This window comes from Eubalaena glacialis, chromosome 2, assembly GCF_028564815.1.
Source record: "Eubalaena glacialis isolate mEubGla1 chromosome 2, mEubGla1.1.hap2.+ XY, whole genome shotgun sequence".
Taxonomy (NCBI): domain Eukaryota; kingdom Metazoa; phylum Chordata; class Mammalia; order Artiodactyla; family Balaenidae; genus Eubalaena; species Eubalaena glacialis.
In genome coordinates, this window is record NC_083717.1 from 29595936 (window position 1) to 29614480 (window position 18545).

At 43.4% G+C, this 18545-nt stretch overlaps 1 protein-coding gene across 4 annotated transcripts in view; it reads right to left on the reverse strand.

Moving 5' to 3' along the window:
* The window catches only part of WDR37 (WD repeat domain 37), a 55256-nt gene that overhangs the window by 28706 nt on the left and 8005 nt on the right, over nucleotides 1-18545 (reverse strand). For all 4 annotated transcript variants that reach the window (XM_061179707.1, XM_061179709.1, XM_061179708.1 and 1 more), the window contains exons 2-7: nucleotides 15489-15666; nucleotides 11671-11767; nucleotides 8449-8544; nucleotides 8087-8151; nucleotides 4631-4766; nucleotides 3636-3707 (exon numbers count right to left, since the gene is read on the reverse strand). In XM_061179707.1, coding sequence (XP_061035690.1) covers nucleotides 3636-3707; nucleotides 4631-4766; nucleotides 8087-8151; nucleotides 8449-8544; nucleotides 11671-11767; nucleotides 15489-15626 — 604 coding nt within the window. In that variant the 5' untranslated portion in view covers nucleotides 15627-15666. The remainder of the gene's footprint in view (nucleotides 1-3635; nucleotides 3708-4630; nucleotides 4767-8086; nucleotides 8152-8448; nucleotides 8545-11670; nucleotides 11768-15488; nucleotides 15667-18545) is intronic.

An 18545-nucleotide genomic window follows, 5' to 3' on the forward strand; every position in this document is an offset into this window, starting at 1 on the left:
TCTGTTCCGTCCCAGAAGACTCGGGAACTCAGAGAAGGCAAGCCCCTGATGGCCTAGGGACGGTTCGGATCGGAATGGATCGGGACCAGATGAGGACGGTTACGATACCCTCCCAGTCTCCTCTCCAGATGCAGGAATCTGCCCGAGGTGTCCTGGGGAGGCTCCGGCCCCATGACAACGCTGCCTGGAGACTGACCGGTCCTAAGTCCGCCCGCCTGCCGAGGCGCTCTCCTCAGGCAGACAACGAGAGGCTGGAAGGGTGGAGGCCACTGTTCCTGGTCGGCACCTCCCAGTCACCCCAACACAGGCCAACCCAAGGCACTGGAGAGCCAGCCCACACCCCCCGCAGCCCAGACACAGGACGTACAGGGAGCTTCCCAAACCTCAGCAAGTTCTCTCTTCCACTAAGACTCTGCCAGGTACGCCATTAGATCGATACTTTTCTAAGAATCTGAAAAATGCTAGAAGATGCTCTTTTACCATTAACACTAGACCAGAGAGAACTGTGGGAAGAGCTGGTGAAAACTGTGACCGCCTTAAAAATGTTAAATAGAAAATGCCCCAAATAAACACTACTAACAAACAGTATTAATGCTCCCAATTTCAACCGCAATTGTTATTTTCTGGTGTCTATGTGAACTCCAGCAAATTAGTGATGCAAGCAGGAACATTAGTAATACTCACAGATGAGCACGAGGTTTAAGTGAAGAACGCAGGCAACGTGCTTAGCCAAGAATCCGGCAAACGGTGGGCGCCAACGACCACCAGCTGCAGGGCCAGTTTATTCTCAGTACTGTTTACACAGACGTTTAACAGCACAACATCACTACGTGGGGCGGGGGAACCCCAGCACGCGTGGGTGTGATGAGGCCTTAAAGCCCAAAGTCAGCGGGTCGGGCCAAGCCACAGCCCCACCAGCAGCTTATTCACAGCACAGCTAATGTCACTCACAGCAGCCACATGAGGAATAGAAGAGAGGGGGCCAGAGACCACAGTTCCTTATAACAAGCTCCAAGATCACGTGTGTCTAACAAGACACATGCCCACCCCTGGCCGGCTCCACTCGGCTCCCCAACGCCAGGGGTTGGGAGGTGTGTGGGGGGAGAGGGCACAAACCTCGGGCACCTCCTCTCTGGAGGCAGCTCCGCCTCCACAGTCCACAGGTGGGCACACTCTGCTCAGAGGACCGAAGAGGAAGGAGGCAGGCGCCAGGCACGTCAACCCACCTGCAGGGAGCTGCGCTGATTAAAAACCCCAGGGCTCCACACTCCCCTCCGTTACAGTAACTCAGTCACACAATCAGCACCACCAGGTGGAAAAGGCAAAAGCAGGGCGTAAACACGACAAAGACAGTGCCCAAAGCAGCCTGTGCTCTGCTCTCTCCTCAGACTCCTCTAAATGCACGACAAGTCTAGAAAGAAACAGGCACAAACTCATAGCAACAGAGATGGAAGACAGTGAGAAGAGGCACCCGGGAAACACCAGGGTGCAAACATACGGGTGACCACAGGGGACCACCAGAACACAGGGGTGATGGCACCTGAGTGGACATGGGGGTGATGGCAGGTGACTGAGTGGACATGGGGGTACATTTCTAGACTGGCAAGTCCCACCAAATGTCCAACACAATGCTTTTTTAAGAAGACCTAAAAGAAAAATCCTAAAGTCTTCAAGAGACAAATATTCAACTACCTATGAGGGACCAAGATTCAAAAGAGCATTATTAGACTTTTAATATCAATCCTGAAAGCTATGAAAGAAACAAGTCAGGGACTTCCCTGGTGGCGCAGTGGTTAAGAATCTGCCTGCCAATGCAGGGGGCACAGGTTCAATCCCTGGTCTGGGAAAATCCCACATGCCATGGAGCAACTAAGCCCGCGTGCCACAACTACTGAGCCCACACGCCACAACTACTGAAGCCCACATACCTAGATCCCAAGCTCCACAACAAGAGAAGCCCCTGCTCACCGCAACTAAAGAAAGCCCGCGCGCATCAACAAAGACCCAACACAGCCAAAAATAAATAAATAAATAAATAAATAAATTTATAATAAAAAAATTTTTAAAAAGCAAAAAAAAAACAAACACATCAGCAGAGCACTACCTTCAACTTTCAAAGAAAAGTACTTCCTACATAGAAGACTATACTCAGCCAAACTACCCATCAAGTGTAAAGGTAAAATACATTCTTCAAGCATTTTACAGTCTCAAAATTTTTCCTGTAAGACCCTTTAAGAAGGAAGCTACTGAAAGACAGGCTTCCCTGGAGAAAGAGAAAGAACAGGGTCCACAAGACAGGAGGTAACAGAGGACAGAGGTGGAGAGAAAGCCCAGGAGGACACAGGAGGTAGACTGCAGGCATCTGTGCTACAGTCCTGGGTACCAACTGTCAGAGGGAGGGGAGGCTTCAGGGAGGGGCCAGAGTGACAGCAAAGGAACACAGACATGCAGGGAATGCCACATGTCAGGTAGATCTGCACAGAACAAGGTCAAAATAAAAGGCCACTATTCCCTTCAGAGGAAGCCAAACTGGGGATTGCAAGTAAGGTACGTGCTTGGGAGCTGTGAACTATATGGATGCAGCCACAATTAGGTAAAACCTGAACATCCATTTAAATGGAAGTCGAGCCGTAACCATTTCACAATGACAAGGAGCACAGAGGGATGGAGGGAGGAAGTGAGCCAATCTCCTTCTCCTTAATAAGAGTCACTTCCTTGTAGAAAACTCCAAAATTAAGAAATAATAAGATAGACTATTTTTTTAAATGGAAGAAAAAAGCAAACTATTTAAAACTGTTAAAAGTGGTTGCCTTTTGAGAAGTGAAAATGTGGAGTGAGGAGGGATGAGCAGGAGACAGGTGTGAATTTTTTATACAGGCTGGCTAACACTTTAATTTTTAGGTTGTCTATTTAGCCTGTCACATCCACTGCAGGCAGCAGCAGCCACCCAGACAGAGACCTGGGGGAAGACAGTGGGTCCCAGCTGGAGGGGACGGCAGACGAGGTAGGAGTGTATGTGGGGTGGGCGGGGGGACACGTTCCATGTGGGAAGGTAGGAGCTGGCTCTCACGCTGAGGTGACAGGGACAGACGAGAGCAGGTGCCCTAAGAGGAGGAGGAGCCTGGCCACGGCCCTGACGGGACAGCAGGTACTCCCTCCACCAACAGGCCAGAAGACACGCAGAGGAAGGGGTTTCACCCAAGTCCGTGGGGGACACACCTAACCCTGGAGGTGGACGGCGGACACCACCGCCAAGCCTGTCTGCAGGGGTGAGGGGTGAGGGGTGACTGAGCCGGGAGCAGCGTGACACATGGCCTGGAGCCGGGGCGCTGGGAGGAGGAGTGACATCTGCCCACCGGTGCCCGCAGGAAAAAGCCCCGCATCCACACCCACCAGGATCCCAGGGGCTGACACACAAAGCACCTCTGCACCCGAGGATCCTCCCAATGGAACACAGTTCGTGATGCTAGTGCACATGTTCCAGCTCCGAAGTGTGCACAGGTGGCCGGCTTTCTATGCCGCCCTCGGGACGACGCTGTTCAGGGAGCTGAGCTGCCCCTTCGTGAAGCTTACACAGTCAGAGGCAGAGGCCTGGCCCTCCCTCTGAGAGGACGCCCCGTGGTCCCACTGCTCACCTGACCCCACGTGGCCCGTGTACTTGGCGAGGCTCCGCCCCGTCTCGATGCTCCACAGCAGAGCCGTGTGATCTGCAAGATCGAAACGAACATGAGTGAGCTGCCGATTTTATGATCTTTTTAATAAAAGAGGAAGATAAAATTTCTAAAACTGAGAAGTTACATCACCACCAGTACCTCGTGCAACTGTGCTCAAACTCCTCTGTGATCCAACTGATCCGAGAGGATAGGGGGCCGGTGACCCGTCCGAGGCCACAGAACCGGGAGGGGGAACCTAGAGACCTGAATGCCTAGGCGCTGTGCACTGCCTGCACCAGGTTGGGGACTTGGGACACAGGAGTCACTTGAGTCATGGGCTCGTTATTTTGTTGAAATATTAAGACTTTTCAGAATATCAAGCTATATTCAAATACAAGTAGCATCCAAATCCAGTTACAAATTATTTGAGATAATACATGCTCTTTGGACCTCTCCTCTCTGGGCACAGTAATAAAAAGATAAAAAGGAGACTTAATAAGGGAAACCCGAAACAAAATGCCGATTATCCAAGTGAGATTTCAGAAATATCAGAAAAGGGTCTCTGTATTCTTTTCTTAAACTGTAATTTCCAAAACAATCTGGGGTGCTCACATATGAACACAGTCTTAAACAAAAGAAAGAACTTTCTTCATCATTCTAATGATGTTAGCATTTCCTATTTCCACTATAAAAGGCAGGAGCTAGTGAGTAACTTTTCACAGGCTGGCAGTCATTTTCCACAAGTGAGCACATTTTTAATTTTAGGAATTTTTTTCTGAAGGGTTATTAGGTTACGCACCTTAACTAGCTCTCAAAAGCATCTCCTCTCCAGTGAGGAGAAAGGGGGGTTCTCTCTAACGCCACCCTGGGGCTCCTGACGGCGGACTCCTCTACATGCTTAGGTTTCAACGCCGCTCGGCCACTTCCGCTTCCAGGGCAGGCCATGCCCGCCAGCAGTGAGGCTGGTGTGGACTCACCGGCAGACGCGGTCCCCAGCACCACAGGCTGTGTCCTCGCCACACTGACGTCCCAGATGCCATCCCTGTGGCCGATGTACTCCTTCACGAGCTGGCACACTGCCCTGGACGTGGTGGTCTTGAAGCTGGAGACGATCTGAAATTGTGATGGGAATTTACTGAGCAAATGTGTTTAAGTTAAAAAAAAATAAGACAGCATGTCTTGAAGATGCATAAATCACTGAATAGAAAATTTTAAATGTTACAGCAACACAACATAGGTGCAGCTGGATCTCACATAGCAGGAAGGAAGTCCTTACGAAGGCCTCGGAAGAACCCCACGATCCCCCCACTTCCAATGCTTGCCTACCTGTGTACCTTACATGTCCTCTCCCACAAATCCAAACCATCAGACAAAATTTCCAAATTTTCAAAAAAAAATAGAAAAAGATGTAGCAGGACACGAAAAAGTTAGGAAGATATACCCCAAACCCTTAACACTAATTATTCTTATTATTTGGGAACTTGTGCTTTTTTATTTTTGGTAATTCATACCAACCACATACTATCAGGAGGAAAAGAGTCCAAGGTAGGGGAGGAATCAAAAGACAACACTTGTAACAAATGAGGCTACTGAGCACGGGCTCGGCACCGGCCCTGCACTAGGAAAGGGCTGTCGCTCTGCTCCTGTATGACACAAACAGCAAATAATTCTCACTTTCTTTTATAAGTGCACGAGGAAGATGCTAATTAAACACAGAGTTTGGTTTCTAAATTGTCTAAGATAAAAGATGGCTTTTCAGCTTTTAATTAAATTAGAATAATGTAAATTAATCAGAATACTGAAACCGTAAAATCAAGTGAAAAAGAAAAATGGGTGGTATTACAGAGCTGTTTTAAACACTGATTTATTAGCAAAGCCCTAAAAATGTATCTAAATTTATTTTTAGTATAAAGGCTTAAAACACAATCCACTGTTCCACCACCTCAGGATGAGCCTTCAAATGATTCCTGATACAGTGAAAGGCTAAAACAGATGCACAACGGAGAGACCCACTCTTCCACCAGTTAAATAAACAGGCTCCACTGACTGGGTTTAAATTTAAAAGGAGGGCAGGATACAATATGAGCTTGCAAAAGAAAGAAGGCCTTGCTCAACCTCACACCCTCACCTTCCTCTTCCTTCTGAAAGCTCATATCCCACCCAACCCAGCAACGCGGTCCCTCCACAAGGAAAAGTGCTTTTGTGCTTCCGGTGCCCTTCAGACACCTTTAGGAGGGGCGGGGGCAAAGCGCACGTGAGCGGTGGGAAGCTTCCCAGACAGCACTGTTACGAGACACGAACCGCCCCGACTTGACCAGCAGAAACTGGGGTCACGGCCAAGACTCGTGCCAACTGCATTTCCAGAGGAGTATGGGGAGAGGGCATGCAGTTGATGATACTGAGCAAACGGTCTCAGGTGCTGCTTCCAGGTGTCCGTCACACTCTGACCACCTATGAACTACTTTAAAAATGTGGACTCAGTCACAACTGCAAAGAGGCCCACAGGACAGACTGAATTACTCCCAGGGAATATTTGTGATGGAAAAACAGAAGGATGCTTCCGAATTATTCTGTATTGAGATACAATTTAAAGTGCTCTAAAAACCCAAAACAGGCTTTTTCACAGCAAAAGATACTTATCTTTATAAAAACCTGTGTGAACAATTTCACAAGTTCCTGTAAAGCGGTTTGCCGGTTAGAATGTGGCACTGCCCCAACAGGCCTTAGAGCTGCGTCCCAGGCCCCCAGGAAGGGTGGGTCTGCGGGGGAGTGAGAAGCCTGCCCGGCTCCACCATGAGAACCCACGCTGTGGCCAGGGCAGAACACGCCTGGTCTCCATGTTCACCTTCACTCTTTAAGGTGGGTGCACAGTGCTATGAAGATGGTTTCTTCTAATCCAGATGAATTTTTAGTCTCTAAAATGACTGGGGCTTTAAATATGTCTAACACATTCTTTTAAAGCAATTATTGTACATATTTTTACCTTTGCCCAATTCTTAAGTTTTACTGCTCATGGTAAGGGGTAACTCTATATAATCCTTTCTTCCTCTACTTCAGAAATGATCACAGGGACTTCCCTGGTGGCGGAGTGGTTAAGAATCCGCCTGCCAACGCAGGGGACACGGGTTCGATCCCTGGTCCAGGAAGATCCCACCTCCCACAGAGCAACTAAGCCTGTATGCCACAACTACTGAGCCTGTGCTCTAGAGCCCGCGAGCCACAACTACTGAGTCTGCATGCTGCAACTATGGAAGCCTGCACGCCTAGAGCCCGTGCTCCTCAACAAAAGAAGCCACCACAGTAAGAAGCCCGAGCACCGCAACGAAGACCCAACACACCCAAAAATAAATAAAATTAAAAAAAAAAAAAAAAAGGAATGATCACAAAGTTTTGGAATTCTAAGACCATACACTGTATACATGAACTGGCATAAACAATATAATTCAAAACAATATAACAAGAAGTTAGATAAGGAAGAACATAACCCCACTTGACATTTTAAAGAAGTAGTTTAATGTTAATTTATTAAAAACTGCAAAACTACTAAGTGTAAGCTAGATAATACAGAACAAAAAAATTTTAATTAGCCACTTACACTCTAGAGTAATCAAAGGAAACAAAAAGATGTCAGCAATATTCAGATTTTTAAAAAACAAAAAATTACCAAAGACTTTCAAATAAGCAGAAATAGCGTAAGACTGAAGCTGCTCCTTGAATTGCAGTTCATCTCACTGTGGATATCATAATAAGTAACTTTAAGCTGAAGAGAGCAAATTGGAAAAGTAAAAAGCTAACATTAACTATAGCCTTCACAGCAGACTCACCACAAATTTCAACTTTTTTCTAAGGTTTAGCAAAAGTAATGTACACTCACTAAGGTTAGGTAATTAATTTATCTTTTGTTTATTCCAAATACTCCAAAGTGGTGATGCATACAAAATTACCTCAAAATATTACTTCATAACAGTACTCCCCCATAGATAAATTAATTCCCAAATAATTAAATCTTTGCCACTTTAAGAAGGTCAAAAGAAGATAATTTTTAAAAAAGCAAAATATGACAAATATCTCTATTTGCCTTGGACACAGACCTTCACTTCTTGATCATACTTAGAAAATTAAAGAAGAGGTGAACTAATATGTAACTATAGCTCAGAACGTAACTTCCACTGCTTTATACCCATTTATTAGCTTCTCCAAATTCAGAATCTCCATATCAAGCCAAATAACAATACAAAATGTACTTTCCCACAAAAAAAACCATAAACCAAAAAAAACACATAATGTATCAGCCGCAGTAACACAGGTAATGTCCAGGTGTCTATGCACTGTGGCCACTTAACATCGACAATACTCCTTTTAAAACTTAGGTTTCTCTATCGCACATATGTGCACACCCTACATACACGTGACAGGCTGAGAGCCACACGTACCTTGCTGGTGGAGGCCTTGTAGGTGGTCTTCAGTTTCTGAGAAAGCTGGCTGGTGCTGTGACTGGCTGCAGAGACACAGAACCAACCGTCAAGACAATCACACAACCAAAGCACCATGAACGTCAGAGCTGGGACAGGGAGACAGCTCGCCCCACCTTCTGTTCCACACAGGAGGACAATGCAAGCCAGGGGCGTGGGACACGGGGCTTCCCGAAACCTCCTCTTCCTTCTACACCCACACCCGAATTACGTTATTCCAAGTCCTGATGACTGCAGAAAGGAAGTGAGTCCTGTCCTCCACTAAATTCCAAACTCCCTGCGAGCGTAATGTGTAGGGCTGCCCTGCAGGAAAGCAGCCTTACCTTTGGTTTTGAGTTGGCCCTTACTCAGCTCTGCCCCATCGATTGCTTGTCCTTCGGCAGCTAAACGGTCATTAAGAGTCTCGATTTCTCTGCGCACTGAAAAGTAAAACATGTACTTTTGATGTATATTCACCAAATCCAAAAGTGAGCACATAAAAATGTTATACATTAGTACTGTCTAAACAAACACAAGAATGATATCCCAGTAAACAAGGTCACATTTACAGAGTTCCAAAAAACTCAAGACATCATTCCAAAATTAAAAAGCCTACCACACTTCCCACACCAGAAAGACCTTGTGCTATCGTGTCCTCAAGCAGGGCTCTTGGATTTCAACATAGTTTGTGTCCTTTGTACTTTATTCAACGCACTTAAAAATGTTATTCTGACACTGTCCAAAACTCAATGAAACACTTACAGTCTAGCTGAGAACACTGAAATTGGGGGAAAAAACATACAATAACAAAACCTTACTATTGCTGCCTGGCACCACAGAGCACAGTGAGGATTATATACCTCAAAGATTAAAAATTCAAGGGGAAAAAAAAAAAAAAAAAGAAACAAAAATTAACATTTGGGAGTTCCCTGGCGGTCCAGTGGTTAGGACTCGGCACTCTCACTGTCAGGGCCCAGTTCAATCCCTGGTCAGGGAACTGAGATCCCATGAGCCACGCATGCAGCCAGCGCTCGGGCTCTGCGCCTGCCGCCGCCCAGGCTGCCCACGGTGTGCTGAGGCTACAGGGAGGGCGGGGAGGGTGGTGTGGGAGGAAGGCCAAGGGCAAAAAGGCTCAGAACATATCCAGCCTGAGCATTTGGACATGTTCACAGGCAGCAGGAAGCCACCAAAACCGTTAAGCAACTGACAGTGTAAACTCCAAGTACCTCCAGCATTAGTCGTTTGTAACCCTATAGTTTTTCTTGAACAAACTGCATCAACTCATAAAACATAAGGCCTTAGATCACAATGGAAATTCAGTAATACCTGGGTTGCTACAACTGTGATAACAAACCCTTAAAAATCAGATGCAGTACACGGTACCTAATTTTTATTCGATAAAAAGCTGGAATAATTACTCACTCTGTAAATTTTCAAGGTGGACTTATAAGAGAACCCAATATTAAAACATTAAATTTTCCAACAGCAAAGTTTAAATGACACAGGATTACACTGTCTTGACCACTGATTCACACCAATTACTTCGAGAGTGAAAAATATTTTAACAATGCAAATGCTGTTTATTAGTATTCAATTTTTGGAAACAACTTAAAAAACATGAAAATCCTGATTATGGTTACATTTGCATAATATAAATTTTATAAACACAAGCCCTATAAAAATAACAAAAACGGGACTTTCCTGGTGGCGCAGTGGTTAAGAATCCGCCTGTCAATGCACGGGACACGGGTTCGAGCCCTGGTCCGGGAAGATCCCACATGTCACGGAGCAACTAAGCCTGTACACCACAACTACTGAGCCTGCGCTCTAGAGCCCGCGTGCCACAACTACTGAAGCCCGCATGCCTAGAGCCCGCGCTCCGCAGCAAGAGAAGCCACTGCAATGAGAAGCCCACGCACCACAACGAAGAGTAGCCCCCGCTCACCGCAACTAGAGAAAGCCTACACACAGCAACGAAGACCCAACGCAGCCAAAAATAAATAAATAAATAAATAAATAAATTTTTAAAAATTATTAAAAAAAAAAATAACAAAAACTGAAGATAATGGAACAGTGAGAGGGTAAAGAAGGACAGGTTCATTTCCCAACGCTTGACAGTGAAGCATGAATGCATGTGGCCTAAGGCTGACATGGCTAAAATAGAAGATTATTTAAATTTACGAAAATTATCATGACCAAGAAGCCAAGGCAGCCCACAGACGGACCCTGCCTTTCTGACCTCTGCTTTCTTAATTGTGGCCGTGGATGCCTGGCTACCAGCTCCAGAGACACATTGAGAAAATTCCCCGTCCCTCCTCTTAGGATTTGATGATCTGGCTGCCAAGACAGGACGACATGCAGGAGAAGGGAAGGAGAGCTGCGTGGGGAAAATCATTTCCAGGGAAAAGCAATTAGAAAAACCTTGCATCAAAAACTGCTATGGTGAATGGCACAGGTAATGGATCAGACATGCCAGGGACTTCCCAACCTATCCAACTCTAAACTAGCATCCGGGCAGCATCCTTGGATTCAGAGAAAGTGGAAGTCTCTGTATCAAAATCACTGCTTAAGTGTTAAGGCTGGAAAGTTGGAAAGTATGTCCTTAAAACTTAACAGACATTTGAAAAAAGAGGATAAAGTCCAAAACAAAACAAAAATTATCATGAGAAGAACTAAAAGCAAAATATGCAGAAAGTGTTTTCCTTTGCAGTGTGGGATGGGCCTACAGGCAGGGGGTAAAGTTAGATCTTTCCTTCTTACACTGCTTGACTCTTTAAGCAAATGAATGCATTGTTTCTAAAACTAAAAAAAAAAAAAAAAAAAAACTAAAGCCAAGCTAATTAAAAATTCTTTTGATTTACCTTTAGTAAGTCAAACAGGTAATACACACATTTTAGGAAATTCTCTAAACACAGTATATTTTAAAGAAATGAATTGTTTTCTTAATTTATAGTATACTTTGTGTAGGAAAAGTTATAAGATGCATTCGGTCTTCATAAAATCGTAATTCAGATTGCCAGGTGTGGTCAGCAGAATACTGCCTGCCCCAAAGATAACCTGTGAACACATGACCTGGTGGCAAAGGCGCCCTGCAGGTGTGACTGAGGTGAAGGACCTCTGATGGGAGATGATGCTGTGTGACCCAGGTGGCCCATCCTTCCCACGTGTCCCTAGGAGTGAGTCAGAGATGAACAAGGAGGACGCTGCCTGCCACTGATGGCTTTGAAGATAAAGAGGAAGGAAGGCCATCGAGCCAAGGACCGGGGGAATGCCAGCAAGATGGGGGTCTCTGTCCTCACACCACAGGGAACTGAGATCACAACCCAAACCAGCGGGAGACACACTCCTCCTCATGCTCCAGAAGGAGCACAGCTCTGCCAACACCCTGACTTGAGTGTGCAGAGCAGGCAGATAATAAACGTGTGCCATCCTGAGCCCTTAAAGTTTGTCAAAGCAGAACAGAAAAGGGATACAAAGGTGAATGTCTACCCACAAATTAAACTCTCAAATATTTGTATGGAGAAGTGAAAAGTTATAAAAGTATTTAAAATAAGCGAGATACTCACATTCTAAGTTTTCAATATAAAGGTTTTCAAATTCTCTTTCTATTTGACCAAACAGTTCCAAAAGAGTACTGCGAACCGAGGAAGGCAGTTTAGAATCCTGCAGAAAAAGAAGATTCTGCTTAAAATGAACGAATGAGTGAACGAGAAACTCTGACACCAAGCACTAATATAATTTTTCCAAAGTGAATTATTTAAACTCTTATTTTACATCTTTACATATTTTATTTCTTATACATAAACACTCAAAGAACTTAAAGTTTCAAATTTCTACAGATGAAACTAAAATCAAATTGTATAAATGGTTACCCAGGATGGCATGAGATTTAAGACCAAGCACGTCTTCAAACCTGTAACTTCCTTTCACAAGGAAAGAAACAAGCATACCTTATTCAAAAACTCCCAAATTTGTAGAAAATGAAGTTATAAACAGCCTTTAAGCTCTAGCATATGGTATTATAAATTAATTTTAATAAGCTGTTTACTAATAGAAGATGTACCTTATAGTCCTCATGTTCACTGTGCTTCAAGCAAAATAAACTGGATCATTTCCTGTAACTCTACTCAATACCTAGAAGATTGTTGTAAGGAGGGAAAAGAACTCTCAGCTGTAAGAGCAAAACGTGTATCGGCTAAATGAAAACACCCACGTGGAAGCTCCCAGGCCTTCACAGGTGCTCTGCCCACTGCCAGCACCCTGCTCCCACCGGGCGGGAAGTCAAAGGAAGCAGCAGCAGCTTCCTTGGCCCCGTGTCCTAGGCACCAACTGTGTTCTCAGGCACTCACTTTCCAGGCACTGCTGGTACTGACAGAGGCTATGTTCCACTCCAACCTCTTCAGGGTGCGCCCTAGACAATATTTTGTATGTGCCCCACCCTACCACTTAAGAGTTATTTTCAAACAAAATTCTTAAAAGATATTTCTAAAATAATGTTTCAATGGTTAACTGATGTCAGTGTAATTTTCCAAGTGAGTTTTCAAATTTATATGCAGCATAAACTTTTTGATGTTTAATGAGTTGCAAATACAAAAAAAAAGACATATGTTTATTAAATCCTTTCTCAGATTAACTTCTTAGGAAGACAGGAATTTTAGGCAAAATGATCTGTAATGATACCAACGTTTAGCAACATGTTTTGAAATAATCACAGAACATGAAAGTCAACTTTACAAGCTACTTAAAGATGTGACGCCACTTGTTTAAAAATTCAATCTGGTAGAATTGGTGATAAGCCTCTCTCAACATCCCTCTAAAATACCAATGAAAATCATGGGAAAAAAAAAAAGAAATGACATCTTAAAATAACAAAGAACGCAAAATAAACCATCACAATTAATGTCTGACACCCTGTCCACCTGCCTGTGGCCTCCCCGCCCGTTCTCCCACACCCCTCATCCACTTAGCCCTCCTCGAGGGGGCGGCACCAGCACCAGTTGAGAGCCTTTCTGGCCCCTCCCAAGGTCAATCTCCTCTTCCGTGTATCAATTCCTACTCACCTACACTCACAGTATTTAACGTTAAGGTCATTATTCAGCAACTGAAACGTTACCTTTACTTCGAATGGTAAATGAAGCTTCATGTAAGATGTAATCGTAAAGGGAGACAATGTCAGCATTAACTTCACTTGATAAAATAAAGACAATCAAGGAGACGTGCAGTGAAAGGGGAACTTCTCCACCAGAGGCAAGCGGAGCACAGCCCAGCTCTGCGGTTGCCTCCAAGCTTCCCAACAGTCTGACCTCCGAGCTGCAATCACAGGCGCCCCACCCCCACCCCCAAGTGAGAGGTGCTGAACTTCTGGTATCATTTGAGAAAACTCATGACACAAAAGCTACGATTCAGTAAAGTTCTAAAAGAATCTGTGTTTTGTCACAGCCGACGTGGAAGAGGAGGCAGGAGGCCCCTTTCCCGGCCTCAGTTGGTGCTTCTCAGTGTGGACACGGGCCTCCCACCTCTGAGTCAAGCACCAGTGCCTCCAATGCTTCTGACTCGTGAATCCAAGACACAAAATTCCCATAAAGACTCCCCAACAACTGAGAGCCTGACTGCAACCCTGTCTAGGGTAATGACCTGTGGCTCCACTCAGATGTCCTGATCATTGGCCTCTCACACCTGAGGTCCGCCCCACGCCTACCATGCCAAGTGCCCATGCCCAACGCCGTCACCGCCGTCCTGCTGCCACGGAACCGGGCAGAGCACCCCCACCAGCCCGCAAGGGAGCTCCTCATCCACCAGCAGGCACCAACCCGCCCGCAGGGTTCTGAATGACCCTCATAAAGGGTTACCCCGAGGTGCAACTACCTGCTGGCTCTACATCACAACGGGGACAGCGCAGAAGGCCCTGAGAACATGGTGTTACCACCAGAAGATGCCAGCAGAGACAGCTGTGGAATTGTCACTGCTGGAAATTTAAGTAAATCTAACAACTTAAAAGTATCTTAGACTACCTGCACTGTCCAAGGGGGTAGCCAACAGCCACATTTGACTAAATTTAAAAGTAAGTTAATTACAATTTTTAAAATTCCTCAGTCCCACTAGCCACACGTGGCTCTTGGTTCCCATATGTGATAGCACAGATCTACAACATTCCATCATAGAAGTTCCACTGCACAGCTCTGATTCAAACATTCCTTATAAGAAGAGATCGGGACACAGACACCCACAGAGAGGAGACCTTGTGAGGACAAAGGGAGAAGATGGCATCCACACCCAGGAGACAGGCCTCAGGAGGACCAACTTGCCCACACCTGGACCTCCAGCTTTCTGCCTCCAGGACAGGGAGTAAGCAGTGTCTGCAGTTTAATCTCCCTGTCTGCGATGCTTTGCTACGGCCATCCGAGCTCACGAAAAACATCAAAGCCATTTTGGAGGCTCCTTAAATCTATGATTTTATTTCCAAATTTAAGTTAAAATGCAACCATTTAATTTATTCATCCAGTCAACACATAAGAGGACACTAAGTGAACGTTTACCACGTGCCGGCAAAGGCGGCGCTAGGTTCCAAGCACACACAGCTGCCTCCTGGAAACACATCCTCCACATCCCGGCTTGCTTCTAACAAAGTCAATATGCAAATGAGCCAGTTTCTCAGATTTAAGCCATATTTTCCTTTAACATTATGGCTGATGAATTAGTTCTAATTGCAAAAGAATGATTATAAATTCATATGTATTTTTTTAACGTATATACTTAGGCCTATGTAAAAATATAGCAGATGTAGCTATAATTTATTTTATTATAACATGTATTTTATTTAGGCTTCACGACAATGTTCTTTTAAAAATCTAACACATTTTCTTCATCAGAAAGGAACTAGAAAAAGTAAAAGCAAACTTACCAATAAAATATTAGATCATTTAATCAAAGGTGGTATCAAATTATCAGAAAGACATAATGTAATAAACAGCAGAGAACACACTCAACTACAGCAAACACAGGATAAAGCCAAGAAAAGTTACTGAAAGATCAGATTCCAAAAACTGCAGAGAATAGAAAGAGATCATTATACCTGATTCTCTTCTCTTCTGGAGACTCTGAGACAGAAAACCTAAAACTACACTGTCAATTCACCTGTACAAAGAATAAAAACTAGTCCAGACTGTCACACCCACATTTATTATTAAGTACTGTAAACACATTAACCTGGAAACCGAATTCTGTCTCTGTGTAAGCTGTTGTACTTGACAGCAGTTTTAACTGGTTTATGAAGGAGGCTGTGTGTTTTGGTAACCCACACTTTTTCTCTACTTTGGAGACCTGCATATATTTGGCTATTTTTGAAACACTGCAAACATGATCCACATCTTCACCAGACACTCACTTGTCCCTCTAACATGTCTCTTGGCAGGCCAGTCCTCTCCTGCTCTGAGCTGTTAGTTCTTCGTATGGAAAGGCTGTGAGATTTGCGTTTCTGTTTTGCTTGGCGAGCAGTTGAACAACTCCCGCTTTCTGTGGGCATTACTTCTGAAAGGTGATATCCTGGTCACTCCTGCAAGAAGCTAACAGGAGCAGGAAAAACAAGTACTTTATTTCTGATACAGCAAACTGAAATGAAGGAAAAATAGACAAGACGATTACTTTTCATTGCAAATTTCCTATGTTAACATTTATTATGTAAATTAGAATGTGATAAATTATCATGTTTTAAGGTAGAGACCACAGCCTTTATTAAAGAAGTAACTTTTTATCAAACTTCATTAACATCCTTTAAAAAAATCAAACAGCAAAGAAGGGCTTAAAATAAAGAACAACTCTCCCTTAGCCCACTCTCGGCAGACTCAGCCTACTCCCCAGAGGGAACCAATCCTAATTGCATTTTCCAGGCTACAGATTCTAGAGCAATGCCCTCCGAGAGAAATCCAATGCAAGCCACATATGTAATCATAAATTTTCTAGTAGCCACATTAAAAAAAGAACAAGTGCAATTCTAATGATCTAACCCAATATGTTTAAAATAATATCATTTTCGTCAACGTAAAAAACACAAACGGGGTATTTCAGTTTGTAAGCTCCCCATTTTCCTTCATACTCACAACGCCTCTTGCTTGGAACCAGCCATGTTCCCAGTACACACCTGTGGTCAGGGCCACCGTTACACAGCATACCTGCACGGCATTCCAATATCCACATAATGCAAACATTTTCCTTTACCCATTTTGGATGTTATCTACTCATTTCCTGCTATTATCAATTCCTCCTCCCAATATAATCACATCACTGTTAGCTAATATTATTTTTTTTTTTTCCACTGCACCACGTCTTAGTTGTAGCACGCGGGATCTTTCTTGCCACGTGCAGGATCTTTAGTTACAGCATGTGGGATCTAGTTCTCTGACCAGGGAACGAACCCGGGCCCCCTGCATTGGGAGTGCAGAGTCTTAGCCACTGGACCACAAGGGAAGTCCCAGCTAATATGATTCTAAGAAATATATTTACACATGAGATTTTCCTTCTTCAACTGCAGATTTACGTCTTGGACATTACCTACTCATTTTTTGCTCTTATTGGTCCCTCCTTCTCCCAATCTATTTTAGTGCATGTAATTTAAGTATGTACTTATGTTTCTTCCTTCTCCAACTACTGACAGTATCTTTGGGTCCTCACTCTGTAAGGTGTAGAGTATACCACCTTTTCTGGAGCCCACCCCACAGCCATACATCCCCCAACTTTGCTGTCGTAGAATGTTATACAAATGCCAAGCACAGAGTATGTGCCCTCCGGAGATTCTGAGCTTAGCACTCACGGGACCCGCCCCCTTGCCGTGTGGGCCAACAGCCACCTCCTTTTGATTGCTGGTGCTGTTCCAGTGTGGATGGAGTACAGTTGTCTTAACCGTGCACCTACTGCAAAAAATTCTGGTGCTTTCCAGTTTCTTACTACTGCAAATAAAGCTACTGTGACAATAATATGCAGGCTTTTGTGTGAACTTAAGTTTCTACTTCTTTTGGATGAAGGCCCAAGAGTGAGATTGCTGTATGTTTAAAGAAAAAAAACTAAAGATTTTAAAAAATATTTATTGAGATATAATTCACACAAACTCCACTCTGCCAAAACTTTTAAATTTTGATGAAGTTCAACTGATCAATTATTCTTCTTCTAAGAATCATAATTTTAGAGTCATGCCTAAGAACTTTTCACCAGTCCTAAATCCCAAACTTTGTCTATGTTTTCTTCTTAAAATTTTAGTTTTATAGGTTACATCTAAATTTATGAGCTATTTTTGGGCTAATATTTTTATCAGATGTGAAGTTTAAATCAAGGTTTTTTGGGTTTTGTTTTTGTTTTTTTCTGGTGATATCCAATTATTCTAGCACCATATGCTGAAGACTATCCATCCTACACTAAATTGAGAAAGTTTGGCATCTTGGTCGAAAATCAATTGGCTTTATTCCTATGGGATTATTCCTTGGTTCCCTATTCTGTTACGTTGTTCTGTGCTGTCTTGAAATTAGTGATTCCTATCACTTACATCTTTTTCAAAATGTCTTAGCTATTCCAGTTCCTTTGCCTTTCCATATAAATTTAGAATAATCTTGTCCATGTCTACAAAACTCCTGATAGGATTTTGATAGGAATTGTGTTTAATCTGTTTACCAGTTTGGAGAGAATTGGCATCTTTATTATGCTGAGACTTCCAATCTATGAACACGGTATATAGGTTTTAGATCGTCTTTGATTTCTTTCCTCAGTTTTGTAGTTTTCCCATAAAATTTCTACACATACATTCTAAAATTACCCTGAAGATTATACTTTCATTTTTGAGCAATTTTAAATGACACTGTATTTTTATTTCCATCTCCACATGTTAATTGCTGGTATACAAAAATACAATTGATTTTTGTGTACTGGGCTTGTATCCTATGTTCTTGTTGAACTCATTTATTAGTTCGAGATTTTGTTGTAGATTATTTGGCATTTCCTCTGTAGACTATTATGTCATGTACAAAAAGAACAGTTTACTTCTTCCTTTCTCATCTGTATACCTTTATGTCCTTTTCTTATCTTATTGATCTGGCTAGAAATTCCAGTACTCTGTTGAATTAGAAAGTGATAGCAAACACCCTTGCGTTATTCTGATCTCAAGGTAAAAATATTCAGTTTTCACCATTAAGTATGATGCTAGCTGTAGGTTTTGGGTAAATAGTTTATCAAATTGAGAAAGTCCCCCTCTATTATTCATGTTTTGAGAGTTTCATGAGTGTTAAATTTTGTCATGTTTTTTCTGCATCACTTAATATGATCACATGGCTTTTTTTTAAGGTCAATTACACTGATGATTTTCAAATACTGATCTAACCTTGCATCCATGGAATAAATCCCACTTGGGCATAGTGCATAATTCATTCTGTTTGTTCTCTCATTTTGTTTCTTTCTTCTG